General features: G+C 38.2%; 1 protein-coding gene across 2 annotated transcripts in view; it reads right to left on the minus strand.

The window, feature by feature from the left end:
- Window positions 1–1,372: 1,372 nt before the first annotated feature.
- MELK (maternal embryonic leucine zipper kinase) overlaps window positions 1,373–19,382 on the minus strand; it is an 83,357-nt gene continuing 65,347 nt past the window's right edge. For both annotated transcript variants that reach the window (XM_045780733.2, XM_045780734.2), the window contains exons 14-18: window positions 16,450–16,681; window positions 12,872–12,968; window positions 11,479–11,647; window positions 4,056–4,159; window positions 1,373–1,903 (exon numbers count right to left, since the gene is read on the minus strand). In XM_045780733.2, the coding sequence (XP_045636689.2) occupies window positions 1,726–1,903; window positions 4,056–4,159; window positions 11,479–11,647; window positions 12,872–12,968; window positions 16,450–16,681 (780 nt within the window). In that variant the 3' untranslated portion in view covers window positions 1,373–1,725. The remainder of the gene's footprint in view (window positions 1,904–4,055; window positions 4,160–11,478; window positions 11,648–12,871; window positions 12,969–16,449; window positions 16,682–19,382) is intronic.

Below are 19,382 nucleotides of genomic sequence, written 5' to 3' on the forward strand. Positions count from 1 at the left end.
TAAATGGATAAATAAAATGTGATACATACATACAATGGAATATTATTCAGCTAGAACATGGAATGAAGTGCCGACACATGCTATAACATAATGAATCTCGAAAACATTATGTTAAGTGAAAGAAACCGGACCCAACAGGCCACATATTATATGAGACCATGCACATGAAATGTCCAGAACACTCAGATCCAGACACAGAAAGTAGATTAGTGGGAGCTGGAGGCTGTGAGGTGGGGGAATGGGGAGTGACCACTGTTGGATGCAGTTTCTCTCTGAGGTGATGAAAATGTTCTAAAATTAGATTGTGGTGAGAGTTGCACAAATGTGAATATAATAAAGCCTACTGAATTATACACTTTAAAGAGGTGAATTTTATGGTATGTGAATTATAGTTCAGTAAGCTCTTCTAAAAAATTTAAAACCCCTTGACAGCTTCCCTTTGCCAAAACAGTTTAGTGGACCATTCGAGTCCCTTCCAGTTCTTCCGTCACTTATTTCCAGCTAAATGTTTAGCCCTCATCTCCGGCTATTTCCCCCTTGCACCATCTTCTGCCTCCACCCTAAACAAGGCATGCTATTTCATAATTCCACGCCTTTGCACATACTCTTCTTCTGCCAAGAATGTCATATTCCCTCTTCTCTTTCTGATGAACACCTATATATCCTTTAAGAACAAATACTGTTTCCTCCAAGAAATCATCCCTTACTCCTCCAGACAAAGTTGGTGATCCCTTCTATACTATAAATACTACTTCGTGCATCTGCCCCTAATCGAGTCTGAGCTCCCTGAGTTTATTAGACAGTATCATCTTCAGGCCCTGAACCTAATGTTTGTAAGCACTTAGTAAATGTTTACGAATAAATGAGTGACAAAATACTCCCACTTCTGACTAGAAGTAGTGCTATTTTTCTCCAACTAGTTTAATTGGTAAAATCCATACAAATAAAACTTGAGTGCTAGCCTTTAGAGACCAATAAAATGAAATAAAAATACAAATTTGGGGCCAACACTGAGACTTAAGGAAAATTACCATAAAGTAACATTTCATGGGGGTTCATAGTTCAGATACTTATCATTGTTGACCGAACACACTTACTGAAGTCAATAGTCTTTTATTCAACATATTAAATGTGTTGTTTAACTCTGGTAACCACAGCTGTGACTTAGTTAACGATCTCAATAAATCCTACTTAAATCAGAGACAGGAAAAAATTATGCAAATGAATTCTTATCTGTTTTTCTGCCCAAGGCATATTTGATAACAGATAAAACATCTCCAAATAGTCTCTACTTAATAGTCAGGAAGCCATTTGAGGTTTTATTTGGATCAAAATCAAATACAAAGAAGAGGAGAAGCCTGCTAATATTCACAAATGGTTTTATTTCAGAAAGAAATTACACATTTAAAAGGAGACATAGTTAAGAGCTTACTTTCACATATGGAAGTGAATCTAGGAAAGTCAACAGTTATTAATATACCAAACCACATGATTAAAAAAGACAGTATTAGATAATGACAGATGGGCACGCCTTAGATTCATCAGCAAAATATCTTTTGTTTAAAAACAATAAGATATTGGTCCTTAAGACAGCTCTTTAGAAAGAGGTCTGTAGTTCCAAAGAACTTTAAAAATCAAACCAATCACACGGGTGTCCACATAGGCTGTCTCACACCCATATTCATGCAGAGGGCGGGGGCGGGCGGAGGGTGACCCACCCAACAATTATACCTTGCAGCTAGACAGGATGTCTTCCACTAATCTCTTGTAAACCCAGGCATCACCCTTAAGCCGCTGCCTCCTGATACCCACCACATCGGGTTTTTGAAGCTGGCACACTTCTAGTTCAAACTGCATTGTCACTTTACCAAAATCTGACTGTGTTTGACACTTCAGTGTATAGCTATGAAAAACAAGATAAGAAACCAGTTAGTAGGAGCACCATGAATATTCTGTATAATATAAGAGATTTCTAAGCCTCTAGGAGGCCAGTGGAGAAAATGAACCATTATTTCACATTAAGCAATCTATTACTGCTTATAGTTTCCAAATGACTTAGCTATACCTTAGTCATGGAGCATGACTGGTGTTTTTCCAGAAGCTGAACGAGGATCTTAAGAAAGAATAAAGATGAAAGGTTTTATCAGAATTGTCCCTTGTCCAAAGAAAAGGCCTTCTTTTATAGCTACTCATGCCATTCATGCTCAAGAAATCTTCTGGCCTTCGTTATGCATCTCCTTCAACAGTGTAATCTGTGAACATTAGGTCATTTCCACAATGTTCACAACAAAGAAAATTGCAGGGAAGATTAAGAATATTTTTTGTGTGTACCTCATCAGAAAATTCTGTCTTTCATATAAATAAAGCTGAAGCTACCAATCTGTCAGAAGGGCGTATGTTTTTGTGGTTTTTCTAATAGTGATAAGAGGTTATGATGGTTACACTTTACGGCAGAGTTGTAACAGAAAGCCCATGGAGATGGTATATTCCCATGGCTGAAACACGTGGTGAATGTAACTATAACTGCAATATAACAACTCTGATGATGGAAGGGCCCAAGCCAAATGAAGCCTTAAACACATCTTAAGAAATAGGTATGTTCCTGCAAAGTTAGATAAATTGATTCATGTAAATCAATTTTTTAATTAGTTTGCATGATATTTTAGATGTCTTACTAATCTCCAATAAATAATAAACAATAGAATCGATTTTAAATTTCATTTCCCTAAATATTTAGGGGCAGAGGATTAGGCAGTGTTCCACGGAAGTGTAGAGAAAATACTTGAATCTGTTACAAGGTTTCACAAAATACCATCCTTTTTCTTACTAATTTAGATCTGTGTTTGGGGTCCTGATCTCTTAAAACTGAGCAGTCATTATCAGAAATGCCAAGAGGAGTACCCTATAGTTAAGGTGCCTGATGGGAAGATGAAGTATAGAGCAATTCAGTCTATGGAAGAGAAAAACCAGTTCTTCTGGCTTGGAAAAGATCATAATGGAATATACCCGAGATTAGTAACATCACACCACTAAAAAACTTAAATTTTATTGCTCTGCTTTTTCACAAAGTACTTAAAAACAAACAGAAAAGTTAAAAAGGAAAAAAAAGGATCAAGGCAGAAACTTTGCAGTTGATCAGGAAGTTAGAAGAATAAATTATTGGTTAACAGCTAGTTGGTGATCAGAAAGAGAGATCATATGCTGAAGGAAAGATGATTGAAAGCTTTCTGATATAGATTTGGCTAGAGGTTCTGGAACCATCACCAAAGCCCAAGCGTGAAGAACAGGCCAGAGCTGAGTTATATGCGTGCCGATGACGCCTAAAGAGGAAAGCCGGGGTTCAAGTACGGAATGTTTGCCAACATTCAGAGATAATGAAAAATAAAATTATTTTTGCAAAAGATTGTTTCTTAAAATCTTACTCTACATTGAATATCCTAGTTAAATATTTTGTTATATCTATTAGTGGCTCTTTTTATCTGCCTCAATGATGAAATTTTAAAGAGACATAGTGAAAATGCTTAGAAATACGAACATCTTAGGTGATGAGAAGAGGTGTGGCTATTCAGACCATGAGATCACAGCCACGGAGGCTTTGCTGGCATCTCACTCAACAGTCGGGAACAGTTCAGGTGAAATAATTTAATAAAGTGCTGAAAACCCAGTCCTGCCCAACAGCAAGTCATAAAGGAAAGGGTTCTACATAAATCCTTAATTGGTTTGAGGTATCTCATAAATTTAGATTACAGTTTATAAATATTATTGAAAAGCAGAACATCCGAGGAAAATAGAGGACTGAAAAGAAAGCTGGAAGAAGTTCAGATTTTTCCTATTTTGAAAAGTCTAACTTTGAAAGTGGTGACAATAAGGTGCTAGCTCACATAATACCAACGAGACTAAATTATGAACAATTACACTAGCATAAAAGCTTTTTTGATGAAAATGAGGTGGGAGAAATATTTTTTTAAAAGAGAAGAGAAGAATCAACACATGTCTTCTCAAAGTTCAAAAGACATCAAGCAATAAATGCAAAAGCCCCTAAGTATGCTTCTTACCCCTTTTGTATAAAGTCAACGTGCTTCTTTGGAAGAATAGACATTATTTCATTCAAGAGTTGATCTGGATTCACTAATCTGGTTGTAGTCACATTATAGTGAAGCTTAAAAAAGAAAAAGAAGAGGTAAGAAGTAAATCTTTACGTCAACACAAAGACCATCCTACCTAATTGAGAGATCCCAAACTCATTACAGTACCAGTTCAAAGGGAAACATTTCCAGAAAAATACGGAAACAATTTACAACCAACTCTGGGTAAGCTGAAGTAAGATGGCATTGAAGAGCTTGGAGAAATCATGTTCACTAGTAACTACATCCATATCATCCTTTTTAACCTTTCGTCCTCCTCTCCTACCAATCTTTTTAAAGAAATACATAAATATTAATTAACATGTCTGTTTGAGCTTTACTTGTTTCTCCCTTCCCATGCTATGCTGGAGATATTAATAGTCCTAAAATGTAAACTGTGGGAAATGAAACAAATGCCCTAGGAAATGTGGTTGGTATATATAAGCTGACCCTTGAACAATGCAGGGGTTAGGGGCACTGACCCTCTACGAAGTAAAAAATCCACATATAACTTTGGACTCCCCCAAAACTTAATAGTCTACTGCTGACCGAAAGCCTTACAGATATCATAAGTCAATTAACACGTGTTCTGTATATGTGTTTTTTTTTTTGTTATTTTGTTTTGTTTTTGTTTTTTAGAAAGAGATAGGGCGTGTGAGCAGAGGTCTGGGGGGAGAAGGGGTAGAGGGAGAGGGACGGAGAGAATCCCAGGCTGGCTCCATGCTCAGCCTGACATAGGGCTCAATCTCACAACCCCTGAAATCATGACCTGAGCTGAAATAAAGAGTTGGACACTTAACCGACTGAGTCACCCAGGCAATAAAGTAAGCTAGAGAAAAGAAAATGTTATTAAGGGGTGCCTGGGTGGCTCAGTTGTTAAGCGTCTGCCTTTGGCCAAGGCGTGATCCCAGGGTCATGGGATCGAGCCCCGCATCGGTCTTCCTGCTCCACTGGGAGCCTGCTTCTTCCTCTCCCACTCCCCCTGCTTGTGTTCCCTCTCTCGCTGGCTGTCTCTCTCTCTGTCAAAATAAATAAATAAAATCTTAAAAAAAAAAAAAGAAAAGAAAATGTTATAAAGAAAATAATAAGGAAGAGAAAATACATTTATAGTACTGTACTATATTTATCAATACTGTAAGTTTACAGTTTATAAGATGAATCATTTATCACCTGTCTGTTACTACCTGCACCAATAGTCTTACATGACACAAAACACTATAGATATTATATGTATTACTAACACTAGATACCAAAAGGAAAAGATAATGTGAAAAAGAAAGTTATATTTATTTACAGGTATAGTGATTCACGCATTGATAAAAAGCAGCAGCAATAGGAGAGCTGCATGGTAGCTTAGTGTAATCAATATGATTGCTTCACAGTAGCTTAGCCTATACACTAATGAATGGTTGTAAAATTTTTATGGGATACAGTAATACAGTCATAATCATAATACAGTATTAGAAACATTGTTATGTATTTTTTTAAACACCTGCTGGTGATGATAGGCTGATAAGCAGTTTCTCCAATCACAAGAGAAGCATACCATACAGTAACATAATTCTTTGAAAGCAAAGTTATACAACAGTAAGAAAACTAACACTAAGAAAACTAACACATTATTAATTTTATATTAAATATCACTCACCTTATGTCTAAGTAAAGATAGACAATCCACTTCTGTGAGTCTTGAACACAATGCTCTACACGATGAATACTTAGGTAATGATGATGACACAAAAATGTCTCAGGATTCCTGTACAGCTATTAGATGTTCACGTGAAGACACACACATACACAATAGGGGAGTTTATTAACTGTACGACATGATGATTGTTCACTGTTCATTAAGTGAAAATGGATCATCATAAAGGTCTTCATCCTCATCTTCATGTTGAGTAGGCTGAGACGGAGGAGGAGGAGGAAGAGGAAGGGTTGGTCTTGCTGTCTCAGGGGTGGCAGAGGTGGAAGAGGTAGAAGGGGAGGCAGGAGGGGTAAGCACTCTTGGTGGAACTTTATGGAAATACATCCTAATTTCTGCCTGACTTGACGCTTTTCATTTTGCTAAAAATGTTTCTATATGGTACCAATCCTCCTTCTACTGTTTGCTTTAGTTTCAGTGCTCATTTCATAAAAGGGTCCACGTCATAAAAGAATCAAAAGTAGTCCTGAATAATGGAAACCCTTCTGCCAGACTGCACAATGTCAATTTGTTTTCTGGCACTGCTTCTTCTACATCTTCCTCCTCATTATCTAGCACTGGTTCAGAAGCACTTATCTCCACCAGCTTATCTTCCGTTCATTCTTCTGGTGTGGTGTCTATCAGCTCCTGAATTCCTCCAAGACCCATATCTTGAAACCCTCCCCACACACACCTTATTTATTTTTTTTTTTTGGCATATCCATAAACTCTTTCATGATTTCCTTGCTCGGCTTTGTCGTAAATCCTGTGAAGTCATGCACAACATGTGGACAGTTTTCTCCAGCAGAAATTTATTATTTCAGTCTTGAGGGCTTTCACGACTTTTTCTGTTACAACAATGGCATCTTCAATGATGTAATCCTTCTAGACTTTCATGACGTTCTCTTCCACAACACTGACAATCCTTTCCAGAGAGTACTGGGGGTAATGAGCCTTAAAGGTCCTTATGACCCCCTTTTCTTGAGGCTGAATTAGAGACATTGTGTTTGGGGACAAGCGGACCACTTTGACACCTTCATTGTTGAACTCTTGGGGTTCTGGGTGACCCAGCAGCACTGTCCAATATTAAAAGAACTTTAAAAGGCAGTCTTTTACTGGCAAGGTACTTCTTGACTTCAGGGACAAAGCACTGATGGAATCAATCCAGAAAAAGGATTCTCGTTGTCCAGACCTTCTTGTACAACCAAAAGACTGGCAGCTGATGGTCATCTTTTCCCTTCAAGACTCAGGAGTTAGCAGCTACATAAACAAGGGCAGCGCTGATCATAACCCCAACTGCATTACATGAAACAATACAGCTAGCCTATCCCTCCCTGCCTTAAATGCTGGTGCTTGTGTTTCTTCCTTACTAATAGATGTCTTTTGTGGCATTTCCCCCCCAGAATAGGGTATTCTTGTCTGCATTAAAAACCAGTTCAGGAAGATACCGTTTTTCCTCAATGATTTTCTTAATGACATCTGGGAACCAGTATCTACTGCCTCTTGGTCCGCAGAAGTTGCTTCTCCTGTGATCTTGACCTTTTTTAAACCAAACCTCTTTCTAAAATTATCAAACCATCCTTTGCTGGCATTAAATTCTCCAACTTTAGATACTTCACCTTTTGCTTTAAGTTGTCATAATATGACTTCATCTTTTTTCAAATCATATGAAAGTTTATAGGTATGCCTTTCTATGCCTTTCAATCCTGCACCTACATAAAAGTTGCATTTTCAATATGAGATTTAAAAAGGAAAGCATTTTGCAAAAAGTGCAAGGTTTTTGTGCCTGTTGGCATAGCTGCAGCAAGGACTTCACGAATTTCTTTTTTTCAAAAAACAAACAAACAAACAAACAATGGTCCTTTTACTGCATTTATTTATCTTGAAATGGTGGGCGACCGTAGCTGCAGACCTCAATCTATGGTATATATCAAGCAATTCAACTTTTTCTTGTAATGTCATGACTTTTCTGTGCTTCTTGGGGGCACTTCCAGCATCTCTAGTGGCACTTCATAGGGTCCCCTAGTGTTATTCAAGATTTATGGCATTGCACGAAACATGATGAAAAATACTCAAGAACCATGAGAGATCATTTTTTACTGTGATATGCAACTTGCTGAAAAGACGAATGGCTCACATGGAGATGATCAGCATCACATGGTGTTTTTCATGGGATTTTATTTAACTTTATTTTTAGATTTTATTTATTTATCTGAGAAAGAGAGAGAGCACGAGCAGGGGGAGGGGCCAAGGGAGAGGGACAAGCAGACTCACTGAGCAGAGCCCGAAGCAGCACTCAATCCCAGGACCCCAAGATCACGACCTGAGCCAAAATCAAGAGACGGACACTTAATCCACTGAGTCACCCAGGCACCCCACATCACACAGTGTTTTTAAGCAGATACTCGCAACACAAGCTCACCGCAAGAGCAGCAGAAGGTAGCTACAAAATTATTACAGTGGTACGGCATGTATTACAGTCAATTTTAGGCTGTTATAATACTGCATCTTTAAGTTTGTTCACCCTTCAACTGTGAATGGTGCTATGTACAGTATATTTGTGTGCATAAGTTTTGATAAAATTTAATTTTTTATAATATATTTGTTTATATCTTATGGTAGTAAATGATCAAATAGACTAATATCTACATATATCTTATGCATTCATGACATCTTTTTCTTAATTTTTTTGATATTTCTAGGCTATGTGGTTTTTTGGTGTTTCCAAACTGTCATAACCCCCCCCAAATTTTCCTAAAGTATTTGTTGAAAAAAATATACATATAAGTGACCCACACTGTTCAAACCCATGTTGTTCAATGGGTCAACTGTATTTTTATTTTAGTATTTATATATTTGTTCCAATCTGGGATTTAGAAAAACATAATTAGCAAAACTAATAATATATAGTTTCTTTAAAAATAAATTTAAGGGGTGCCTGGGTGACTCGGTTGAGCATCAGACTCTTGATTTTGGCTCAGGTCACAATCTCAAGGTTGTGAGATCGAGCCCAAGGCCAGGCTCCAGGCTCAGTGGGGAGTCTGATTGAAAATTCTCTCTCTCTCCTTTCTCTCTCCCTGTGCCCTTCCCCCCACTCACACACACATGTTCTCTCTCTACAATAAATAAGTCTTTAAAAAAACAATAAAAAAATAAAAATAAATGCAAGTTTTAAAAAGTTAGCCATCTAGAGCGCCTGGGTGGCTCAGTCATTAAGTGTCTGCCTTTGGCTCAGGTCATGATCCCAGCGTTTTGGGATCGAGCCCCGCATCAGGCTCCCTGCTCAGCGGGAAGCCTGCTTCTCCCTCTTCCACTCCCCCTGCTTGTGTTCCCTTTCTCCGCTGCCTCTCTCTCTGTCAAATAAATAAATAAAATCTTAAAAAAAAAAAAAAAGTTAGCCATCTGGATTGTGCTGATAGTTTCACAGGTGTTTATATAATGCCAAAGTATACTAATCATGCATTTTCAATATGTACAGTTTACTTATGTCAATTATACCTCTATAAACTGTTTTTTTTTAAAGAGTCAATATAAAGAAAATGCCAGATAAATAACAGTGCAGATGATACGCCGTTATGAAGGTGAGTTAAATGACTGGAGTTTAGGGACCTAGCTTCAAGTTATAAAAGCTAATGACAGGATCCTCTGTCTGCTGGGTCCCCATCCAGGGCTGTTTCACCAAACTAAATTGCTTTTGTCACGATAATAAGTAGAACACTTCCAAATCACAATTTTAGTGATTCCTTTTGTAAAATAAAGAATTAATCCTAATTTATCTATTAAAATTTCAGTTTTTTACATATTGCTTCCTACAAGAGGGCTTAACTACATATGATTTGCTATATTAACAACCTAAGGTGTTCTTTGTACCATCCTTTTAAATTTTCTGTAAGTTTATAATTTTTTAATATAAGAGATAGGGAGGAAAAAATGAAACTAATTTCCTAAAGCAAGCTCTGAAGTTCTGCAAAAACTTAAAGCATTATAAACGGTTAAAGATCCAAAGTTAGGTCAAGTTTCCAATGTTAGGTGTGTGCTAATTAGGACTGTGGTTCTGCTCCATTGGGGTTAAAATGCTCAATATGGATAGAAACAATGCTACTCAACACTGGAACACCTTATGTAATAGAGCATTTCCTGCGCACCTCACAGAGACGGCTTTTTTTTTTCCCCCATACATCCCAGCTCTGAGAAGCTGCTGGGGTAGAAATTACCTCCAGTTTTTACAGTTAATGAAATTGAGGCAGTCAAGGATAAAATGACTTTTATCCAAGCTACACAGTACAAAGCTGAGGCTAGAACCTTGGTCTTCTCATTCACAACCTATGTCTTGGAAGTATTAGGGAATATCCTGGGAAGCCAATGAATACAGCAGTTCCCATTGGAAAATGCATTCAGGCTCCAAGCAATTTACACAGGTGAACACTTGTAGGATATTATCCATCAGTATTCGATAACTGCTTAGCTTCTCAGTAATGTATATGATTAGACATGTTTCCTTAATTTTCTTTATCTAATGTTTTTCAGAGAAATGACAGTATGGTTTTCTTAATCCCAATATCAGGGTTTGAAATATTTCATAACTATCTCCATCTAGAGAAATCTTAGAACAAAAGGACAAAATATACCTACTACACAGTCATGTGCAAAACTTCTCAGTGCATTATACAAGTTCAACAAGTCAACAAATATTAATGGAGAACTCCTATCTTCTTCCACTTTAAAACAGGACATAAACGAACTTTCTCCCCTGAAACACACTTCTGCCCAACAGTTCAACATTTTCCTTCCCCAAACCTGTCCAGATTTGCTCCCAATGAGAGTCTCAGTACAAAAACTAAACACAGACCCACTCTCCAAACCATAGGAACACTGCCATCTTCTCTGGCCTCATCTGAGCCCCACACCTCTTGGAAGATGTTTTTATCACAGCCCAGAGCAACATCCTTGCCTATCTTCACTGCCACTCTACGAGATCCTCAATGATATGCGCTGTGTCTTATTCATACCTTTACCTCTTACTTCCCCAAACAAACATGTCATTCATTAGATGTCTGAGGGAATGCTGAGAGAATCTGAGACAGTAAAAAGTATTTTATACCCACTAATAACTTTTTTCCTTTCCTTTACAAATTGAACATATTGTCCACACCACTAACACATTAAGCCTTTTAAAGCATAATAGGACTATCGAATAAGGTCCAAATCTCTTAGGCCTGTGAGGACCTCTTGGTCTACCTTCCCAGTCTGCTGCTCACTATTTTCTTCACATACACCACATTCAAAGTTCAAATTCACTTCCCATGCATTCAAATATTTTGTGAGGGCCTACAAAGGTATCCATGTGTCAGGGGCTCTCCTACATGCCAGAGATACAATAATTAAGCTCAAGTCCCCATCCTTGAGGCAGCTCTCAGTTCCTCATATATGCTCCATGTTTTCCCACCTCCATGTTGCCTCTGTGATTAATCACTCTGAGTATTTTAATTATAGTTATTTGCTAGTTGAAAGGAGAAAGTATATATAATTTACTCTGCATTCTCAAAGCCCATTGCATCAAAATGAATAAAATAAATAATCAATTAATTCATTCAGTACTTCTCTTGGGGGAGGGGGAAGTCCACTTAGCAGTCAGCTTCAGAAATCCATGTTAAAGAATTCCAGTCCACTTACCTTTAGTTTTCTTGGGCCATCTTTGGCAGAGCCCTTCCTCTTGCTCCTAGTAAGCACAGTGATAACCTTATCCAATCCCCTTTCAAGGCTCCCAAACACTTTGGTTCCTTTTCTCTTTGGAGTATCCTCTACATGTGCTTGGTTGAGATCCAGTTCCACTGAGCGACATCTTAAAAAAAACCCAAAACCCCATGAGTAAAGCTGGCCATCCTGCCAGTTGGGGCCCTCACAGGCCACTTGAGCATGCCAAAGCCGGACCACCTCACTGCCCAGGGAGCACAAAAGCCATCTCCCACTGGAACGTAGTCATCACTTCTCCCTCGGCCAAATGCCACTTGGCAAAACTATTTTTCCCTTAGTTTTTTTTAAAAAAGTCAATATAGAGAAAAGTTGAATGAATAGTACAGCAAATACCCATATATCATCTTAGATTCAACAGTTGTTAATATTTTGCCATATTTGCTTTCTCTATGTATATAGGTAAGTAAATACATTAAGTACATGTGCATCTTTGCTGAACCATCTGAAAGTAACCTGCCTGAAGAGATCATGAGACTTCACTCTGAAACACTTCAGCACAAATAGCCAATGAATAAGGACCTTTTCTACATTACCAAAATACCGACATCAAGAAAATTAATAATAATGCCATAGTATTGTCTAATATTTAGTTCACAGTCTAATTTTCCCAATTGTCCTCAAAATGGATCCTGCTTAAAAAAATAGCTATAAAAGACAAGGAAGGGTCACCAATACTGCAGAACTGTCCATACAAGAGAATGAGTTTTCTTTGAAACACCCGTTAGTATCTTTACTATTGGAGCAACTGCTATCTGTTAGTGGATGTCTATATTCTACTGGCAGAAGCATAGGAAGAGATGGGCCTCAGAATGGGTACTAGGGGGGGTGCCTGGGTGGCGCAGTTGTTAAGTGTCTGCCTTTGGCTGAGGGCGTGATCCCAGCGTTCTGGGATCGAGCCCCGCATCAGGCTCCTCCGCTGGGAGCCTGCTTCTTCTTCTCCCACTCCCCCTGCTTGTGTTCCCCCTCTCACTGGCTGTCTCTCTCTGTCAAATAAATAAATAAAAGCTTAAAAAAAAAAAAAGAATGGGTACTAGGTGGCTGGGGCCAGAGCCACTGTCTTCCCAGCCTGCCACATGTTAAGGTGCCAGTCCTACTCCTGAAGAGTTTCAGAATTCTACCCCAAGAGGAAGCCAGCAGCAACAGCTCCAGGGATGGCCACAGACCACCGTCATTCAGCTAGACATTCCTACAGTCTCCAACATAATTGGAGGTAACAATGGTTTGTTACCTTAATCAGGCTTATCATATGTGAAAAAAGGAAATCTGGTTACATATACTGAAGATCAAAGAATCTAAAAAACAGAACACTTACCGCCTCTCAGGGCTAATGACACCTGTCATTAACTTCTCTGTTCCTGCTGAATTTACTGGCATTTTAACTGGGGTTTCTTTCAGGCACTGGTTTCTGGCTATTAGAGAAACAAGAAACACAAGCCGTATGCAGGTGACATATTATGGTTTCAAAACTTCTATCAATAACGCATACATCACTTATTCATTGACTCAGAAATACTGTAATCACTTGGCCAGTGCTGTTTAGGCTCTCATTACTTAAAGAAATGTTTCCGTGTGATTTATAATAAAAACAAAATCATTTTGCTTTTGCATGTGTGGCTCCTCTTTTCCTTCACTGCAAAACTGAGGCCATGCTTAAAATTATATTATAAATATATGACAAATTTAAATAGATCATATAAATACAGATTTTATGACTACTGATTTTCCTTTCTATAAATAAGTTGATCTGTATTTATACAAGGATCCAATTTATGCTTTTAAGTGAAACAGTATTGAGAGGTGTTAATTCAATTCCTAGTCCTACTCAATTCCTGTTAGGCAAAGAGAACAGTCCCTGTGAAATCTTGACAAAAGTTATTAAACAGCTGTGAGCTTTGGTTATTTTTATATTCCCTATTCTAGAATTTTGTGTTTGATTCCACTAGGGTATTTGTATCCAGTTTGCGACAAATTCACAATAACAAATCTGGTTACCACTGATTAGTTAACTTTTTGTTCATGATTGAAAAATTACATACGCTTTAGAAGTAATAACACTTTATAATAAGTATATGATAACAAGTTTTTTAAAAAGACATTAGAAGTTTTGTTTTGTTTATGACTATTCAGCACTATTTTGACTGGTTCCACAAGAATAAGAAAATAAGATCACTCACGGGCATCTCTGAAAATAGTTTTCATCTTTGTACACAAAGATTATCTACTACTATCCAAAGTTACTCTTTGACAAATTGTCACTAACTGGATTGTACAAGATTCAGAAAAGTGATTACTGCTAATATCAATAATGACTCAGAGTCAAAGTCAAATGTAAAGCACTAATGGAAGCTATCAATTGGAGCTTCAGCCACTAGCTTCCGTAGGTGGCTCTTACGTTTAAAGAAAAATAACCAGGGGCGCCTGGGTGGCTCCATCGGTTAAGTGTCTACCTTGGGCGCGGGTCATGATACCAGGGTCCTGGGATGAAGCCCCACACCCAGCTCCCTGCTCAGCGGGGAGTCTGCTTCTCCCTCTGTCCCTCCCCCTGCTCGTGCTCTCACTCTCTGTCTCAAATAAATAAATAAAAATTTTTTAAAGATCTTATTTATTTATTTGACAGAGAGAGACAGACAGCGAGAGAGGGAACACAAGCAGGGGGAGTGGGAGAGGAAGAAGCAGGCTCCCAGTGGAGGAGCCTGATGCGGGGCTCGATCCCAGAACACCGGGATCATGCCCTGAGCCAAAGGCAGATGCTTAACGACTGAGCCACCCAGGCGCCCCTCAAATAAATAAATAAAATCTTTAAAAATAAAATAAAAACAGCCAATAATTCTTTTTGACTGACACAATCTTGTCTCCCTCCTCACAGGGACAAGATAAGCAAACTGATGACATTTTAACACTATAAATTCCAAATTATCCATATGTCAAAACCTTCAGAATTACATAGTAAGTTAAAACCAACTGCCCAGTTGGTTGGGCAGCCGACTTGATTTCGGCTCAGGTCATGATCTCGGAGTACTGGGATTGAGCCCCATGTCGGGTTCAGTGCTCAGCAGGGTCTACTGAGGATTATCTCTCTCCCTCTGCCCCTTCCCCCAACGCATGCGCGCACACACACACACACGTGCACACATGCACTCACTCTCTAAAAAATCAATCTTTAAAAAAATTTAAAGTTAAAACACACCCCCCCACACACACACAGTAACAGAAGGGATTATAAGCATCAGTCTTAAAAAAAAAAAAAAAAAAGCCCTCAATGAGCTAAAGTCCATCTTATCTCCCTACCCAACTCCCTGACTCACAAAGGATGTTGTAGCTATATCAACAAATAACAGAAAAGAAACAACCCCCATAAGGAAAAAATGCAATAGCAGCCTCTACTAAGGTCCCACTATATCCAGATGTTATCTCACTGAACCCTCATAACAATCCCAGGCAGCCACAAATGCTTATCACACCAAACTAGCCTCACAATTCTGGGGAAAGTATTGTTTGAGTTGATGAAGGAGAGAATACCATTAACATAATAATAGAACTTGTAGGAAATATTCTGACAAAGTTTTTCATACTATCTTTATAAGAAATACAGCCCTGGAACTGGCTATCAGCCCCACTAGTAAACTGGAAGCACAATGGCAGGACATGATTTAGCAGCAGTTCACATGGCAATGTTTCAGAATTTGGGTTCATGAGGCTCTTAACATAAAACAAGAGTAGGTCAGGGGCTCCTAGGTAGCTCAGTAAATTAAGCCTCTGATTCTTGATTTTGGCCCAGGTCATGATCTCAGGGCCGTGAGATTGAACCCCACATTGGGCTCTGTGCTGAGGGTGGAGCCTGCTTGAGATTCTCTCTCTCCTTCTCCCTCTGCCTCTCCCCACTCACACATGCACACCATCTCTCTCAAAAAACAAAACAAAGCAAAACAGTAGGTCACGACTGCTGGAAAAAAGGCCAAAAATGTTTAGGGGTCATTTTTAAAAGTGACATAGACTATATCATGGTAAATAAAACCCCTCAGGCTCTAATTTATTCACCCCTTCATTCAACAAATATGGCCCTACCATACACCAGGCATTGGGCACCTACTATGTACCAGACAATAAACATGGCCCCTACTACATACTCTATCATGCTGCAATGAACTTGGCAGACAGAATCTCTACTCTCACGACACTTACAGTCCAATCCTGAGGAGACCCAGTACGAACACTGGGCTCAGTGACTCTTAAGAGACACATTGACAAAATAGAATGTGCTCAAATGAGGCCAGCAAGAAAACACTGAGGTGTCATAAAGGAAACAGCTTACATAATTGGTGATGACTGAGCTGACGAGGAAACCAAGGGCAATGAGAAAGTTGTAATAACCGGATATAGATCTAGATATCTAGAAGGACATCACAGGTCTCTCCTGTCTGCTGGGATATGGGCAAGAGCAGAATCAGATACCAGAACTGGAGATCCACATGAGTAAGAAGAGCTCAGAAGAGACTTTAGCTTTAGCGATGGTAAGTGGGGGCAAAGGAGAAGGCAAAGTCTAAACCTGGACCTATGACCTTGGGCAAATCACTCCTCTGAGTCTCAGGTTCTTCAGCTGTGAAAAAGGCAGGTGGAAGAAATGAGCTCTAACTTGCCTTTTGGCTTTGACATTCTATGATGCTATAATTCAACTCTATATATGTAAAAAAAAAGAAAAAATATCATTTAAGAAAAATTAGAAGTTGACTAAAATGCTTTCATTTCAACCAATGCAAATAACATATGATAAAAAAACAGAACTTCCTGAGAGCAATGCTAGTCATGTCTGACCTGTTATACGTTTATTTAGATGGTAAGAAAAATGGAATTTAAAGTATTTTACCATTGATTAGTCCCCATAGCAAATACCTTTTGAGGGTGTAGTGTAATGATTTGGTGTAGAGAGGATTTCTCTCTTATACTGGTTCTTATTAACTGGAGTCTTTGGCTCAGGAAATACAAAGCAGTCGTCATCCTTTACAGCAGATTTAGGCGTATATACATTCTCTTTGTTCTTTAATTTATTGGCAGATGCTCTGCATAACACTGGAGTTAATGATTTAGATTCCAGACCATTTGATTCTGTCCAATGCTTGGCAAACTGGAAAAAAAAAGTTCCTGGATAAAGCACACTGACGAAGAAAAGTCAATTTCTCTACAACATGCCTTAATCATTTGCAAATTACCTTGCACCATTTTTATTAAAATGAAATACTCCCGAAAGGATATTATTGGCAACATCAGGAAATTTGAAAATGTAATATTTAGTTCTCTTATTTTTTTAAAGATTTTATTTATTTATTTGAAAGGGAGAGCGAGAGAGAGAGAGCAGGAGCAGGGTGAAGGGCAGAGGGAGAAGCAGACTCCCCACTGAGCAGGGAGCCTGATGTGGGACTCCAACCCGGGACTCTGGGATCATGACTTGAGCCAAAGGCAGATGCTTAACCGACTGAGCCACCCAAGTGCCCTTCAGTTCTCTTTAGTACATGTAGATCATTTTAGTCTGTTCTACTAACATATCATTTCAACATGTTTCAGGTTAAATGTTAAATCAAACATACCCAGATCTCAGGCAATACTGAGAATGGCCACAAATAAATACCTAAGAATTGTTTCCCATGCCTAGATTGCCACGGTTTGTCTCTAATAGGTAATTAGTCAATGATTAGAGCAGAAAAACTGTGTTAAAATACTCTAACAGAAATGTTGGACACAAAATATTTTTTAATGCTTTTGAATTTATGGTTGAGCTTGCCACAAAAGTAAGGAAAATCCTCAGAGTCCAAACTAAAAAGAGGCACGTGAATCCAGAGATGTAATGAAGGCTGAAACTGTCCGCTGATCTAAGGGCGTCTACCTACTGTCTCGGATAACTGACAGCGTGGGTTTTAACAGCCAAGGAAGCGTTAGAACTAGAACCGAAGCTCTCAAGAAAAGCCAGAAGGGGCTATAACTCAAATGAAAGGGTGAGTTAAATACAAATCTACCCTGGAAAGGAGTTTGGTGCAAAAATGTGTCTGTCCTGGCCTTGGCTCTAGAAAAGCAAGCGTCTCCTTTAATAATCTGTAATTTCACAAAGGTTTGGGGACCAAATTCATACTACCTGCATGGTCTTACTTGCATTCAAGGAAAATATAATCCCTAGCTCTTAAAAAACTATTCCAGAGAATAAAAAAGGAACACATCCTAATTCATTTTGGAAGACTAATATAATCACAATACCAAAATCAGATAAGACTAATACAAAATGGGATGGAATGCAAGAAAAGGAGAAGAAAGCCTTTCACTCATTCTTCAACATTGTTCTATATTGTTTGAATGTTTTGCAGGATGAACGTATCCATGTATTACTTCTGTAATAATAAAATTAAAATTTTCAGAAGAAAAAAGTTACAGGCCAATTTCATTTAAGAACATAGAAGCAAAAATTCTAAACAAATTTTTGTAAACTAAACTCAGCAATGTATTAAAAAATAGTAAACTGGACTTATGTAAAGAATACGTAAAGACTGTTTTAACATTAAAAGTATTGATATAACATAAAACGACCACATTAACTAATGAAAGGAACAAAAACAGATGATTATCTCAGTAGGTTAATTTTATCTAATTTGTTTTCTATAACAGAGATTCATGGTTTTTAAACAAATTTTAGCAAACAGGTCTAAATGAAAAACATGTCTGAACATGAAAAATAAGAGGCGGGAGGTGCAGTGAAGAGAGAGGAAGAATGACAAGGAGGGGAGAAGGAGAAAAAGTTGAGGAGAGGGGGAAGGGGAAGGTTGTAAGAGGGAAAGAGAGACAGAACAAGCATCATATTTAATGATAAAAGCAGCATTTTTTTTTATAATTGGGAGGAACACAGAGTGGCTGCTATATTGTTAGGCCTACTAAGTGTAGTAATAAAAGAGAGGATATTAAAGGCATAAGAATTAGAAAGGAAAAAACAAAACTGCCATCCATAGATGATACACTTTTCTACACAGAACACTCAAAAAATATACAGACAGGGGACCCTGGGTGGTTCAGTTGGTTAAGCCTCTGACTCCTGGTTTAGGGTCAGGTTGTGATCTCAGGGTTGTGAGATCAAGCCCTGCACTGGGCTCCCCACTCAGCACAAGTCTGCTTAAGATTCTCTTCCTCTGCCCCTCTTCCAACCTCCACCCCCAGCTCACACACTCTCTCTCAAAAACACAAACAAACAAACAAACATCAAAAGAATTTAAGAGTTTAGGAAAGTTGTTGAATATAAGATCAATACACAAAAATCAATTTCATATCTCTATTCCAGTAACAGAAAATGTGATTTTTAAAAACCTACCATTCCCAATAGCAATAAAAAAATAAGAGTACTTAGGAATAAACCTAATAAAAAATATAGATCTTCCTGGGGAAATTTATAAAAATTCATTGAAAGTCATTATCTAAAGCCTAATAAATGAAGAGATGTACTGTGTTTATGGATAGGGGGATTTGAGGGTCCAGATTTCAGTTTTTCCCAAGCTGAATCTTAAACTCAATGTAATTTCAATTTTTGAGTGTATGTGAAATTTGTCAAAATAATTCTAAAATGTATATGGAAATGCAAAGGGACAAGAATAGCCAAGACTGCCTAAAGAAGAATAAGATGGGAGGAAATTGGCCAACCAGATAGAAGAACAATTATAAAATTAATTAAGAAGTGTAGTATTGGTGAAAATAAACCAATAAAACAAAACATAGCCCATAAACAGACACACTCCTATAACGACTTGATATATGATCGAAGTACCACTGTAGATCTGGCGGTGAAAGAATGGACT

The sequence above is a fragment of the Ursus americanus genome, chromosome 18, assembly GCF_024610735.1.
Source record: "Ursus americanus isolate L20-20 chromosome 18, mUrsAme1.1.p, whole genome shotgun sequence".
NCBI lineage: Eukaryota > Metazoa > Chordata > Mammalia > Carnivora > Ursidae > Ursus > Ursus americanus.